General features: G+C 72.7%; 1 protein-coding gene across 1 annotated transcript; it reads left to right on the top strand.

Moving 5' to 3' along the window:
- Nucleotides 1–756: 756 nt before the first annotated feature.
- SHKBP1 (SH3KBP1 binding protein 1) lies at nt 757–12,515 on the top strand. The gene is made up of 18 exons (XM_084612250.1): nt 757–846; nt 2,047–2,100; nt 3,509–3,554; nt 4,221–4,294; nt 4,643–4,701; nt 5,631–5,711; nt 6,066–6,236; nt 6,745–6,835; nt 6,983–7,173; nt 7,657–7,772; nt 8,321–8,408; nt 8,999–9,115; nt 9,510–9,680; nt 9,958–10,113; nt 10,326–10,422; nt 10,710–10,888; nt 11,004–11,136; nt 11,364–12,515. The coding sequence occupies exons 1-18, from the start codon at nt 779–781 to the stop codon at nt 11,908–11,910; spliced, it is 2,439 nt and encodes an 812-aa protein (XP_084468376.1). The 5' UTR covers nt 757–778; the 3' UTR covers nt 11,911–12,515.
- Nucleotides 12,516–12,696: the final 181 nt, after the last annotated feature.

Raw genomic sequence — 12,696 nt, 5'->3', positions numbered from 1 at the left:
GAGTGAAGGGGGAGCGGTGAAGGGGGGAAGGGTGGGGGCAGCTGGGGGGAGGGGGGAAGAGAGGGGCCAGCGGGGAAGGGGGGGGCAGAGGGGGTTGCGGGGAAGGGGGAGGGGCGGGGGCAGAGGGGGTTGCGGGGGCAGCTGGGGGGGCAGAGGGGGTTGCGGGGAAGGGGCGGGGGCAGGTGGGGGGAGGGGGTGCCGCTGCCCCCCCCCGCGCCGGGACAGGCCCTGACCCCGCCCCCTGCCCCGGCGCCTCAGTGACGGGCCCCCCCGGCTGCGGACTCTGCCCGGGGGGTCGCGGTGACGCACGTGCCGCCCCCCGAGGGGTCAGAGCCGGTCACGGGGCCGGGGAGGTGGGGAAGGGAGGGGCAGGAGCGGGTCGGGGTCAAGCGAGCGGTGCGGAGGGGTCCACTTCCTCCTCTGCGGGGCATGCCCCTTTAAGGGGTGGGACGGAGGCAGAGCCGGCTTGGGGGGGGCGGGCCGGGGCGAAGCGGAGGCCAATCAGCGCGCGGGGTGGGCGGGCCCGGGACGAGGCGGGGGCCAATTAGCGCGCGAGGTGGGCAGGCCCTAGTCGGGGGCCAATCAGTGTGCGGGGTGGGTGGCCGGGGCGACTTAAGGGCCAATCAGCGCGCAGGGCGAGCGGGCCCAGGTTGAGGCGGGGACCAATCAGCGCGCGGGGTGGGCGGGCCCGGGGCGAGGCGGAGACCAATCAGCGCGCGGGGTGGGCGTGTCCCCGGCGGGGCGGGGGCGGGGGCGGAAGCGGGGCGCGGGCGCGGACATGGCGGCGCCAGGCGGGAGCGCGCGGTCGGGCGCGGAGCTGATCCAGCTCAACGTGGGGGGCAAGAGGCGAGCGGCCCCCGGCCCCGCCCCCACGGGACCCCCCGTCCACGGGACCCCCGCCCCACCCCCCCCGACACCCGCCCTCACTCCCCCCCCGGGCCGGGCCCCGCCCCCTTCACTCCCCCCCCCGGGCCGGGCCCCGCCCCCTTCACTCCCCCCCCCGGGCCGGGCCCCGCCCCCTTCACTCCCCCCGGGCCGGGCCCCGCCCCCTTCACTCCCCCCCCGGCCCCGCCCCCACGGGACCCCCCGTCCACGGGACCCCCGCCCCCCCCGACACCCGCCCTCACTCCCCCCCCCGGGCCGGGCCCCGCCCCCTTCACTCCCCCCCCGGACCCGCCCCCACGGGACCCCCCGTCCACGGGACCCCCGCCCCCCCCGACACCCGCCCTCACTCCCCCCACCGGGCCGGGCCCCGCCCCCTTCACCCCCCCCGGGCCGGGCCCCGCCCCCTTCACTCCCCCCGGCCCCGCCCCCACGGGACCCCCGTCCACGGGATCCCCGCCCCCCCCGACACCCGCCCTCACTCCCCCCCCCGGGCCGGGCCCCGCCCCTTCACTCCCCCCGGCCCCGCCCCCACGGGACCCCCGTCCACGGGATCCCCGCCCCCCCCCCCGGGCCGGGCCCCGCCCCTTCACTCCCCCGGCCCCGCCCCCTTCACCCCCCGGGCCGGGCCCCTTCACTCCCCCCGGGCCGGGCCCCGCCCCCTTCACCCGCCCCCGGCCGGGCCCCGCCCCCTTCACTCCCGCCCGGCCCCGCCCCCACGGGACCCCCCGTCCACGGGATCCCCGCCCCCCCCCGACACCCGCCCTCACTCCCCCCCCGGGCCGGGCCCCGCCCCCTTCACTCCCCCCCCGGGCCGGGCCCCGCCCCCTTCACTCCCCCCGTGCCCGCCCCCTTCATTCGCCCCCCCGGGCCGGGCCCCGCCCCCCTTCTCTCCCGCCCGGCCCCGCCCCCACGGGACCCCCCGTCCACGGGATCCCCCTCCCCGACACCCGCCTTCACTCCTCCCCCCGGGCCGGGCCCCGCCCCCCCTTCACTCCCCCCGGGCCCCGCCCCCTTCACTCCCCCCCCGGCCGGGCCCCGCCCCCTTCACTCCCCCCCACGTGCCGGGCCCTGCCCCCCCCCCCCCGCTTCACTCTCCTCCATAGGCTCCGTGTCCCCCTGGCATGCCCGGCCGCTCGCTCACTGCGCCCTTTGCCGTTGCAGGTTCAGCACGTCCCGCCAGACCCTGACCTGGATCTCGGATTCGTTCTTCTCAAGGTGACGGGCAGAGAAGCCCGGCCCGGCTGCTTGTCCCTGTGCGTGGGCGCGAAGGGCCCTAGCCCGGCCAGGCGGGGGCACGGTGGCTTGGGGGCAGCCCGCCCTCGGCACAGCCGGCCCATCGCAGCCCTGGGCGTCTCTTGCTCTGGGTTTGGTACAAGGCACCTGCCCTATTACCCTCCGCCCACCTGGGGCCAGGTTCCCGGCGGCCCTGCCTCTCGTGTCGCCGATCCAGCGGCCGCAGGTGCAAACAGCCCTGCAGGGCCAGGCAGCCGCCGGCCGGCGCCGGGCAGGGCTCATGGGAACTCTCCTGTCGGCTGCTGGTTCCCCCGGGACCGAGTTGGGTCCTGTGCCCCACCCCTGGCACCGACAGCTAGCAAGGCGCAGGGCCCCAGCCTGGGGGGCCCTCGTCAGGTCCTGCCCAGTCTGCTCCCCAGGGATCAGTCTGCTCTGAACCGATACAAGTGAAGGGTCCAGGGGGCAGCAAAACCTCAGCACCCAACCCCCTGCCGACAAACCCCTGGGGCCTGAATTAGGTGCTACCCCCCGAGAGATCTGGGAGTCTGGAAACGCCCGCTCAGTGCGCAGCAGCAGTCAGAAAAGCTGTCTGGGAAAGGGAGAGAGAATAAAACAAAAAATGTCAGGTTGCCTTGGTGTAAATCCCTGGTACGCCCCCTCTTGAACGCTGCCTGCAGATCTGGGCGCCCCATCGCAAACAAGATCTGTTGCAACTGGAAAAGTGCAGAAAAGGGCGACAACGATGATGCGGGGGATGGAAGGCTGCTGTGTGAGGAGAGATTAAGAAGACCGGGACTTTTCATCTTGGAAAAGAGACGGCTAAGGGGGGATGTGATAGCGGGCTATAAAATCATGGCCGGTGTGGAGAAAGTAAATAAGGATGTCTTATTGATTCCTTCCCACAACACAAGAACCAGAACACAAGGAAATTAGCAGGCAGCAGATTTAAAACAAACACAAGGAGGTCTTTCTTCACACAAGGCACTGTCAACCTGTGGAACTCCTTGCCAGGAGATGCTGTGAAGGCCAAGACTATAACCGGGTTCAAAAAAGTACTAGATAAATTCATGGCGGACAGGTCCATCAGTGGCGTCCCTGGCCTCTGTTTGCCGGGAGCTGGGAATGGGCGACAGGGGATGGATCACTTGGTGATTCCCTGTTCTGTTCATTCCCTCTGGGGCACCTGGCACTGACCACGGTCGGCAGACAGGACCTTTGGGCTGACCCGGCCTGTTCTCTGCCCAAAGCGGAGCGGGTGGTGCGGCGTCACAGCCCTGAGGTTATAGTGGTTGGGGTTCTGTAATTGCCTTTCCACTTGGTCGGGGCCTGCGTGGCCCCCAGCCCGCAGGGTGGATAGCAGCAGTCACCTCTGTCTCTGTTTAAATTCCAGCCTCCTGAGTGGCCGGATCTCCACCCTGAAGGATGAAACGGGAGCGGTGAGTTACCCCCGGGGCTGCAGCGTGGGGAGCCGGGCTGCGGGTCGCGGGAGCCGCTTGCCAGATCGGCTGCATACCCAGCATTAAGGGTCCCTCTGTGGCACGAGGCATCTGGCAGCCCAGAGGTCACCTTGTCTGTGCAGAGCTCTTGAGTGCCTGCCAGGGGAGAGCACCCCCTGCTGAGCCCCCCGCCCCGCTCCCTGCCCCACAGCGCCTCCTAGCACCCCCCGGGGCCTGCCCTGCCAAGCCCCCTGCCCCACTCCCTGCCCCACAGCGTTCCCTAGCACCCCAAGGGGGCCTGCCCTGCCTGCCAGGGGAGAGCGTCCCCTGCTGAGCCCCGCACAGCGCCCCCTAGCACCCCACGGGGGCCTGCCCTGCCTGCCAGGGGAGAGCGTCCCCTGCTGAGCCCCGCACAGCGCCCCCTAGCACCCCACGGGGGCCTGCCCTGCCTGTGAGGAGAGCCCCCCTTGCCACCGAGCACTGGGGCACTGGTTTGTACGGTCACCAGCCGCGCTTTGGAGACCTGCCCGTGTGGCGAGCTTGGGCCCCGCTGGGCTCCCAGCCATGGGGCCGTGGGCTGAGACGCGTGGAGTGCGGCTCGTGGGGCACCGTGTGTGCTGCTCCTGATGGGAGAGACGCCCCCTGACCTGCTCTCTGCCCCCCCAGATCTTCATCGACCGAGACCCCACCGTCTTTGCACCCATTCTCAACTTCCTGCGAACGAAGGAGCTCGACCCCAGGTATGGCACGGCACTGCGGGTGCTGACACCCTGGGCAGGGCGCAGGGAAAGCGTCTGACCCCCTGTGCCAGGGATGTCCAGGAGCACTGGGGCGTTCCTGGCTCCTCCTCCTCAGCGGTGGCCCCGGAAATGGGGAAAGGGGGGTCTGCCCAGCCCATCAGGGCTGCAGGCAGCGTCCTGGGTCTGTGCGGCGCCTGGCCCTGTGGGTCGTTGCCTGAGCCCCTGGGGCAGTGGGGGGCTCCCACACATCCAGGGGGTGCGCCCCGAACCCGGGCAAATCTGGTGTTGCCTTGTGCTGCTCCAGTCCCGGCCTCTGTCCTGACCTAGCCTGTCGCTGTGTCTTTCCAGGGGCGTCAACATCTCCCTGCTGCTGCACGAAGCTGAGTTCTATGGGATCACCCCGCTGGGTACGGCACGGGGGGGACGGGATCACCCCGCTGGGAACGGCGAGGGGGGCGGGGGGGATGGGATCACCCCGCTGGGAACGGCGCGGGGGGTTACTGGGGGACGGGATCACCCCACTGGGTACGGCACGGGGGGGGACGGGATCACCCCGCTGGGTACGGCACGGGGGGGGGGCGGGGGGATGGCATCACCCCGCTGGGTACGGCATGGGGGGGGACGGGATCACCCCGCTGGGAACGGCACGGGGGGAGCACGGGGGGACGGGATCACCCCGCTGGGTACGGCGAGGGGGGGGACGGGGGGACGGGATCACCCCGCTGGGTACGGCGAGGGGGGAGGGGGGATGGGATCACCCCACTGGGTATGGCACAGGGGGGGACGGGATCACCCCGCTGGGTACGGCACAGGGGGGGACGGGGGACGGGATCACCCCGCTGGGTACGGCACAGGGGGGGACGGGATCACCCCGCTGGGTACGGCACAGGGGGGGACGGGGGACGGGATCACCCCGCTGGGTACGGCACGGGGGGGACGGGATCACCCCGCTGGGTACGGCACAGGGGGGGACGGGGGACGGGATCACCCCGCTGGGTACGGCACGGGGGGGGATGGGGGGACGGGATCACCCCGCTGGGTACGGCGAGGGGGGAGGGGGGATGGGATCACCCCACTGGGTACGGCACAGGGGGGGACGGGATCACCCCGCTGGGTACGGCACAGGGGGGGACGGGATCACCCCGCTGGGTACGGCACGGGGGGGACGGGATCACCCCGCTGGGTACGGCACGGGGGGGGGACGGGGGGACGGGATCACCCCGCTGGGTACGGTGAGGGGGGCGGGGGGGACGGGATCACCCCGCTGGGAACGGCGCGGGGGGGCACAGGTCGGGGGGGCGGTCTGCAGCTGACCCCCTGCCCCTCTCCTGCCCAGTGCGTCGCCTGCAGCTGCGCGAGGAGCTTGACCGCTCGGCCTGCGGGAGCGTCCTCTTCAATGGCTACCTGCCCCCCCCAGGTGGGTGCTGCGCCCTGGGCCAAGTGACGGAGGGCGGAGACGGGCGGGGCGGGGGAGGGGCTGGGCGGGGCGGGGACTGGCTGGGCTGGGTGTGGTCGGAGACGGGCGGGGCGGGGCGGGGGAGGGGCTGGGTGGGGCGGGGGAGGAGACGGGCTGGGCGGGGGAGGGGCTGGGTGGGGGCGGAGACGGGCTGGGCGGGGGAGGGGCTGGGTGGGGCGGGGACTGGCTGGGCTGGGTGGGGGCGGAGACGGGCTGGGTGTGGTCGGAGACGGGCGGGGCGGGGGAGGGGCTGGGTGGGGGCGGCTTGGCTCTGATGGGCCCCCCCCAATGGTCCCACGGCCCCCCCTCTTGCAGTGTTCCCCGCCAAGCGGCGTAACCGGCACAGCGTGGCAGGGCCGCAGGTGGCCGCCCGGCTGCACAGCGCCGCCGAGAGGGCCCCCGTGCGCCGCAGCAACACCCTGCCCCCCACCCTGGGCCAGGCCGGGCTGCTGGGCCGCCTGCTGGAGGAGCGGGGCCTCGGGGCAGGTACGGGGGCCCTGGGGGCGGGATTGGGGGAGCTCCTCGTTCTCCAGCTGCCTGGTCTGGAAGAGCCCTGGGGGCTAGTGGTTACAGCGGGGCAAGGCCGGGGGGGTGCCAGGACGCCTGGGTTCTCTCCCTGGCTGTGGGTGGGGATCGGGGTCTGGTGGTTAGAGCAGGGGCCCTGGGAGCCAGGACACCTGGGTTCTCTCCCTGGCTGTGGGTGGGGAGCGGGGTCTGGTGGTTAGAGCAGGGGCCCTGGCAGCCAGGACGCCTGGGTTCTCTCCCCGGCTGTGGGTGGGGAGCGGGGTCTGGTGGTTAGAGCAGGGGCCCTGGCAGCCAGGACGCCTGGGTTCTCTCCCCGGCTGTGGGTGGGGAGCGGGGTCTGGTGGTTAGAGCAGGGGCCCTGGCAGCCAGGACGCCTGGGTTCTCTCCTGGCCCTGTCACTGATCTGCCGTGTGCCATCTGAGCCGTACTCCATTCCTCCTTTGTGCTGGTCTCTGCCTTCCCGCCCCAGGGCTGGCCAGTGACCCCGGCATGGTCCGAATCGTCTGCGGGCACCATAACTGGATCGCTGTGGCCTACGCCCAGTTCCTCGTGTGCTACAGGTAACCGCATGGGTCTCCTGCCTCCCCGGCCACGGGGGTCCCGCTGCGAACAGACCCCGGAGCCCCTGACCCCTGCAGCACAACCCTCCCTCTCCCCCCGGGCACGGCTGGGGCCAGCCCCGGCCTGACGCCTGCTCTGGCCCCCAGGATGAAGGAGACGTCGGGCTGGCAGCAGGTGTTCTGCAGCCCGCGGCTGGACTGGGTCATCGAGCGGGTGGCCCTGAATGCCAAAGTGCTGGGCGGGTCGCTGGGCGAGCAGGACAAGATGGTGGCCGTGGCGTCCTGCAGCGAGATCATCCTCTGGGCCCTGCCGGCCGACGGCAACGGCAGCGAGATCGGTGAGGGGGCGGGGGGCTCGGGGTGGGGTACAGGGGGGCTCAGCGCGGGGGGCTCGGTGAGGGGTGGGGTATAGGGAGGCTCAGCGAGTGGGGCTGGGTGGAGGAGGAGCTCAGCAAGGGGGGCTCGGGGTGGGGTATGGGGGGCTCAGCGAGGGAGGCTCGGCGAGGGGTGGGGTGGGGTATGGGGGCTCGGCGAGGGGTGGGGTATAGGGGGGCTCGGCGAGGGGGGTTCAGCGTGGGGTGAGGAATAGGGGGGCTCAGTGAGGGGGTCTCGGCGAGGGGTGAGGTATAGGGGGGCTCAGCGAGGGGGGCTGGGCAGGGTGGGGTATGGGGGGCTCAGCGCAGGGGGCTCGGCGAGGGGTGGGGTATAGGGGGGCTCAGCACGGGGAACTGGGCAGGGGCGAGGAGCTCAGCGAGGGGTGGGGGGAGCTCAGCGCGGGGGGGCCCTGGGCGGTCCCCCTCACGGTTCCTCTCCCCGGCCAGGCGTGTTCCACCTGGGGGTCCCGGTGGAGGCGCTTTTCTTCGTGGGCAGCCAGCTCATCGCCACCAGCCACACGGGCAAGATCGGTGTCTGGAACGCCGTCACCAAGCACTGGCAGGTGAGGGGGGCAGCCTGGGGGGGGAGCCGCGGGCGCGGAGCGCTCAGCAGAGAGCCCTGGGAACCGTGAGACGGGGCAGCTGCGGGGTGAGCGGGGGGAGCTGTGGGGGGACGCAGGGCGAGCGGTGGGCATGGCTGGGTGGGGAGCTGTGGGGGGGGACAGGGCGAGCGGGAGGCATGGCTGGGCGGGGAGCTGTGGGGGGGACGCAGGGCAAGCAGGGGGCATGGCTGGGCGGGAAGCTGTGGGGGGGACGCAGGGCAAGCAGGGGGCATGGCTGGGCGGGGAGCTGTGGGGGGGATGCAGGGTGAGCGGGGGGAAGCTGGGGGGGACGCTGGGCAAGCGGGCATGTCTGGGTGGGGAACTGTGGGGGGACGCAGGGCGAACGGGGGCATGGCTGGGGAGGAGCTGTGGGGGGACGCAGGGTAAGCGGGGGGAGCTGTGGGGGGGACGCAGGGCAAGCAGGGGGCATGGCTGGGGGAGCTGGGGGGGGCCACAGTGTGAGCTGAGGGGGGCGTGACTGAGCAGGTTCCTTCTTGGCCCCCCGGCAGATCCAGGACGTGGTTCCCATCAGCAGCTACGACGCGGCCGGCACCTTCCTGCTGCTGGGCTGCCACAACGGCTCCATCTACTACGTGGGTGAGCGGGGCGGGGGCAGCCTGGGGGCGGGGTGGGGCAGAGCCTGGGGCGGGGCGGGGGCAGCTTGGGGGCGGGGTGGGGGCAGAGCCTGGGGCGGGGGCAGCCTGGGGGCGGGGCGGGGCAGAGCCTGGGGCGGGGTGGGGCAGGACAGAGCCTGGGGCGGGGGCAGCCTGGGGGCGGGGTGGGGCGGGGCAGGGTAGAGCGGGGCAGAGCCTGGGGCGGGGTGGCCTGGGGGCGGGGCGGGGGCAGCTTGGGGGTGGGGTAGAGCAGGGCAGAGCTGGGGGCGGGATGGGGTGGGGCAGGGGCAGCCGCTCGCCCCCCAGGGCCAGGCTCTGCCAGCTGCGGAGGGGCCCCGCGGGGCAGGGGCAGAGCTGGGAGCTGATCCCCGTCCCCTGCGTGGTGATGGGTTGCGGGGGGGAGCCCCCGGCCTGGGCCTCGCCGCGCCCTGTTGCCGCCTTGTGCCGACGGGCGTGTCTCAGGAGGGGCCGGGCACCGGCCAGGGGCAGGCCCTGTGGGCAGCGTGGGCATCGCTCTGGCCCCGCCGGGCTGGCCGGGGCTGGGGCTGCCCTGACACGTGCCCCCGTCCCCAGATGTGCAGAAGTTCCCCCTCCGCATGAAGGACAACGACCTGCTGGTGACGGAGCTGTACCGCGACCCCGCGGAGGACGCTGTCACCGCCCTCAGCGTCTACCTCACCCCCAAGACAAGTAAGGGGCCGGCCCCGCCCCCCGGCCCCCAGCCCCCCGGCCCGCCCCCCGGCCCCCCGGCCCTGGCCCGCCGCAGAATCCAGGATTCAGCCTCAAGCTGCGGAAGGAAAAGGATTTGTCCCCGGCCATCCGGGGAGTCAGTAATGAACCCAGGAGTCCTGGCTCCCAGCCCCCCCCCGTTCTAACCACTAGGTCCCACTCCCCTCCCAGAGCTGGAGAGAGAACCCAGGCGTCCTGACTCCCCCCCCCCACCCCCCATTGTGGTCCCCATAGTGCATTTGATGTTCCAACTCCCCTCCCCGTGGCCCCCCACTGAACCATGGCTTGAGGGCGGGGCCCTAACCCGGCGGGGGGGACGGGGGGAGCTCTCCCCGGCTGACATGGGGCCCCACAGGCGACAGCGGGAACTGGATCGAGATCGCCTATGGCACCAGCTCGGGGACGGTGCGGGTGATCGTGCAGCACCCGGAGACCGTGGGCTCGGGGCCCCAGCTCTTCCAGACCTTCACCGTGCACCGCAGCCCCGTCACCAGGATCATGCTGTCCGAGAAGCACCTCATCTCGGGTAGGTGCCGCCAGGCAACGGGGCTGGGGGGGCTGTGCTGCTGTGTTGAGGGGCACCGGCTGGGCGGGGGGAGAGGACCCAGGGCTGGGACAGCGTGGGCTGCAGGTCGGGAGTGAGGGGCACCGGCTGGGCTAGCGGGAGGGGCGGGTAGCAGGGGGCTGTGGGTCAGGAGTGAGGGGCCCAGCTGGTGCCCTGTTCGTGATGGGGGAAGGGAGCCCCTTAGGCAAGGGGGTTCAGGGAGCCTTTGGTTAAACGAGTCTGTCCCCCTGGCCTCCAGTCTGTGCCGATAACAACCACGTCCGCACCTGGACGGTGACGCGCTTCCGCGGCATGATCTCCACGCAGCCGGGCTCCACCCCGCTGGCCTCCTTCAAGATCCTGTCCCTGGAGGACATTGACGGGCACGCGGGCTGCAGCGCTGGTACCGACATTGGTGGGTGATGCCAGGGGGTGACGGCGCTGGGGGGCACGGGGGGCAGGGGGCGCGGTGACGGCGCTGGGGGGCACGGGGGGAAGGGGGGGCGGTGACGGAGCTCGGGAACGGGGTGGGGGCAGTGGGGGGCAGGGGGCGCGGGGGGCAGGAGGCGCGGGCGTGTCCCTGCCCTGGGGCAGAGGCCAGGGGCACTGACCGGCAGCTCTCGGCAGGGCCCTTCGGGGAGCGGGACGATCAGCAGGTTTTCATCCAGAAGGTGGTTCCAGACGCCAGCCAGGTCTTCGTGCGTCTCTCCTCCACCGGCAAGAGGTACCTGGGGGGCCCCGAGCCTGGGTCAAGGGGCCACACGGCCCGGCTGGGGGTAGGGTGGGTCACGTGGCTCGCGGCTGCCCGCCGTGGCTGGCGCTGCATCTGGCAGGGGAGGCTCCGTGGTGGAGGGGCCCCGAGGGATGGGGGGTGGCGGAGCCTCTCTGTACAAAGGGGAGACGGGCACCGGGAGGGCGGGCTCTGCCCGAGGTCCCATAGGGCCCGTGGCTGAGCGGGGGGAAAGAACCCAGGCGTCCTGGCCCCCAGCTCCCGCCCTGCCCCTGCCCCAGGATCTGCGAGGTGCGCTCCGTGGACGGCACGGCCATCACCGCCTTCACGGTGCACGAGTGCGAAGGCTCCAGCCGCATCGGCTCCCGCCCGCGCCGTTACCTCTTCACGGGCCACGCCAACGGCAGCCTGCAGATGTGGGACCTGACCACGGCCATGGAGATGCTGGGCAAGCCGCCAGGTACCCGTCGCCTTCTCGCCCCTGGCCCCTGTGCTGCAGGGGCTCCCTGGCACTGGGGGGTGCTCCCCCCCCGGCGCGTGGCAGCCTGACCTGTGCTCTGCCCCCTCCCTTTCAGAGGTGGGGGGCCTGACGGAGGAGGAGCTGCTGCAGCAGCTGGAGCAGTGTGACCTGGCCCTGACGCGCACCCCGGACATGAGCCCAGCTTGCTCCTTCGCCCACCCCGGCACGCCCCGGGCCTCCAGCACCAGGTACAGGGGGCCCCGGGGAGCCCAGGGCTGCGGGCTGGGCTCCTGCTGGCAGAGCTACGCCAGGTCTGGGGGGCGCCCGGTTAAACTGGGCTCCACGCACTGGCGTCTCACAGCCGGGCCGGTACTGGCCGCCCTGGGCCCATGTGGGGCTGCAGAGAGCCGCTCGGTTCTGCGTGAGCTCTGCCTGCCTGGCTGGCTAACGCCTGGCCCCTCTCCTCTCCCGACAGCCTCCAGTCCCAGGGGAGTGATGGCGCCCGAGACAGACCCGCCAAGGGGGCTGGCAGCGCCGGGCTCCTGCTGAGCGCTGCCCGCGGGAGCCTGCTGCTGCCCAGGGCCCGCGAGGGCCCCTTCGCGGCGCTGACGGCCAGCCAGAGCTCCCTGAACTGCGGTGACGGCCCCGCGCCGGAGCCTTGCCCCCGGCGGCCAGCGGATGGACCGGATGGCAACCCCCGGGCTCCCCACGGGCTGCATGGTGGGGGCAGCTTCGTCGAGCGGTGCCACGAGCTGGCCCGCTCCTCCGGGCTCGAGGCCAGGAGGCCTGGCCCGGTCGGGGAGCCCGACGGAGGGCGCCTTGGAGCAAAGGGCAAGGTCTTGCTACGTGCCCCCGGCATGCCGGCCCGCAGGCCCTCCGGAGCCAGCCCCACCCCCTCTGTCAGGACCCTGCCCCCCGCCCTGCCAGGGTCCGGCTCCTCCTCCCCCTCGGTGGCCAGCGAGGCCCTGCCCATCGTCCCGCTGGCGGCGCCCAAAGCCCGGCTGAACGAGACCTCATTTTAGCATCCGCGGAGTGGCCTGGGGACTCCGGCCCGGCCGGGACTGACTCACCACGGAGGCCTTACGCCCGCTGCCCGACTCAGGCTCTGCTCAGCTTAGCTGGCTGGCCGATGCCCTGGACTCTTCCACCCGTGGGACCTGCCGCAAGCCGTGTGGGGCGGGGGCCGGATCCCACTGCAGCCGCGTCCTGCGGGGGCTGGCAGAGAAAGGGGGGGCTGCCCCCCTGGGGCGGGCCTGGGACCGTCCGCGAGGCAGGATCGCGCTCTATTCACAGAGCAATGGGTTCGCTGGTCTTCTTCCTCCTGGGGGCTCCCTCTGCCCCCCTCCCCTGCCCCCTCTGTGCCCTGCGCATGCCCATGCACCCTGCATGGTGCTGGGCCCCTCAGGTGCTGGCTCAGTGGTCTGGGGCAACCCAGGAGGGGCAAATCCTAATGCAGGTGTGAAAAGGTCATTGGCTGGTAGGTGGGGCCTAAGCCTGGTGGCTCCTCCCAGCCCTTAGCAAGCCAAAGCCTATTGGCAGCAATAGGGGGCGCTGTGCTGGGGGTGGGGCCCCGCTGCCTGTTTCAATAGGGGGCTTCCATGGCAAATACACCCGCATTCCCACGCTCCGCCTGCGTGTCTGTGTCTGGGGGCCGGGCTGGGCCGGGCCCCCCGCTCAACCTCAGTGGCGTGCTGAACTCGCAGCGCGGTCCAGCCCCCTCTCCTGGCAGCTAAGGGCCGGGCTCCAGGCCTGTCCCTCGGCAGCAGGCGTGGGGCAGGCCCAGCTCCCTGGCACACCTGTGGGGCCCA

This window comes from Lepidochelys olivacea, assembly GCF_965140295.1.
Source record: "Lepidochelys olivacea isolate rLepOli2 genome assembly, chromosome: 23".
In the NCBI taxonomy this organism is placed as follows: Eukaryota; Metazoa; Chordata; order Testudines; family Cheloniidae; genus Lepidochelys; species Lepidochelys olivacea.
This window is presented reverse-complemented; position numbering and strand designations above follow the sequence as displayed.

Excerpts from the sequence above, each read along its gene's own strand:
- SHKBP1 (XM_084612250.1), top strand. The coding sequence starts at position 779 with ATGGCGGCGCCAGGCGGGAGCGCGCGGTCGGGCGCGGAGCTGATCCAG. Across the intron at positions 4,702-5,630 it reads CTATGGGATCACCCCGCTGG|TGCGTCGCCTGCAGCTGCGC; the intron begins GTACGGCACGGG and ends TCTCCTGCCCAG. Across the intron at positions 5,712-6,065 it reads TGGCTACCTGCCCCCCCCAG|TGTTCCCCGCCAAGCGGCGT; the intron begins GTGGGTGCTGCG and ends CCCCTCTTGCAG.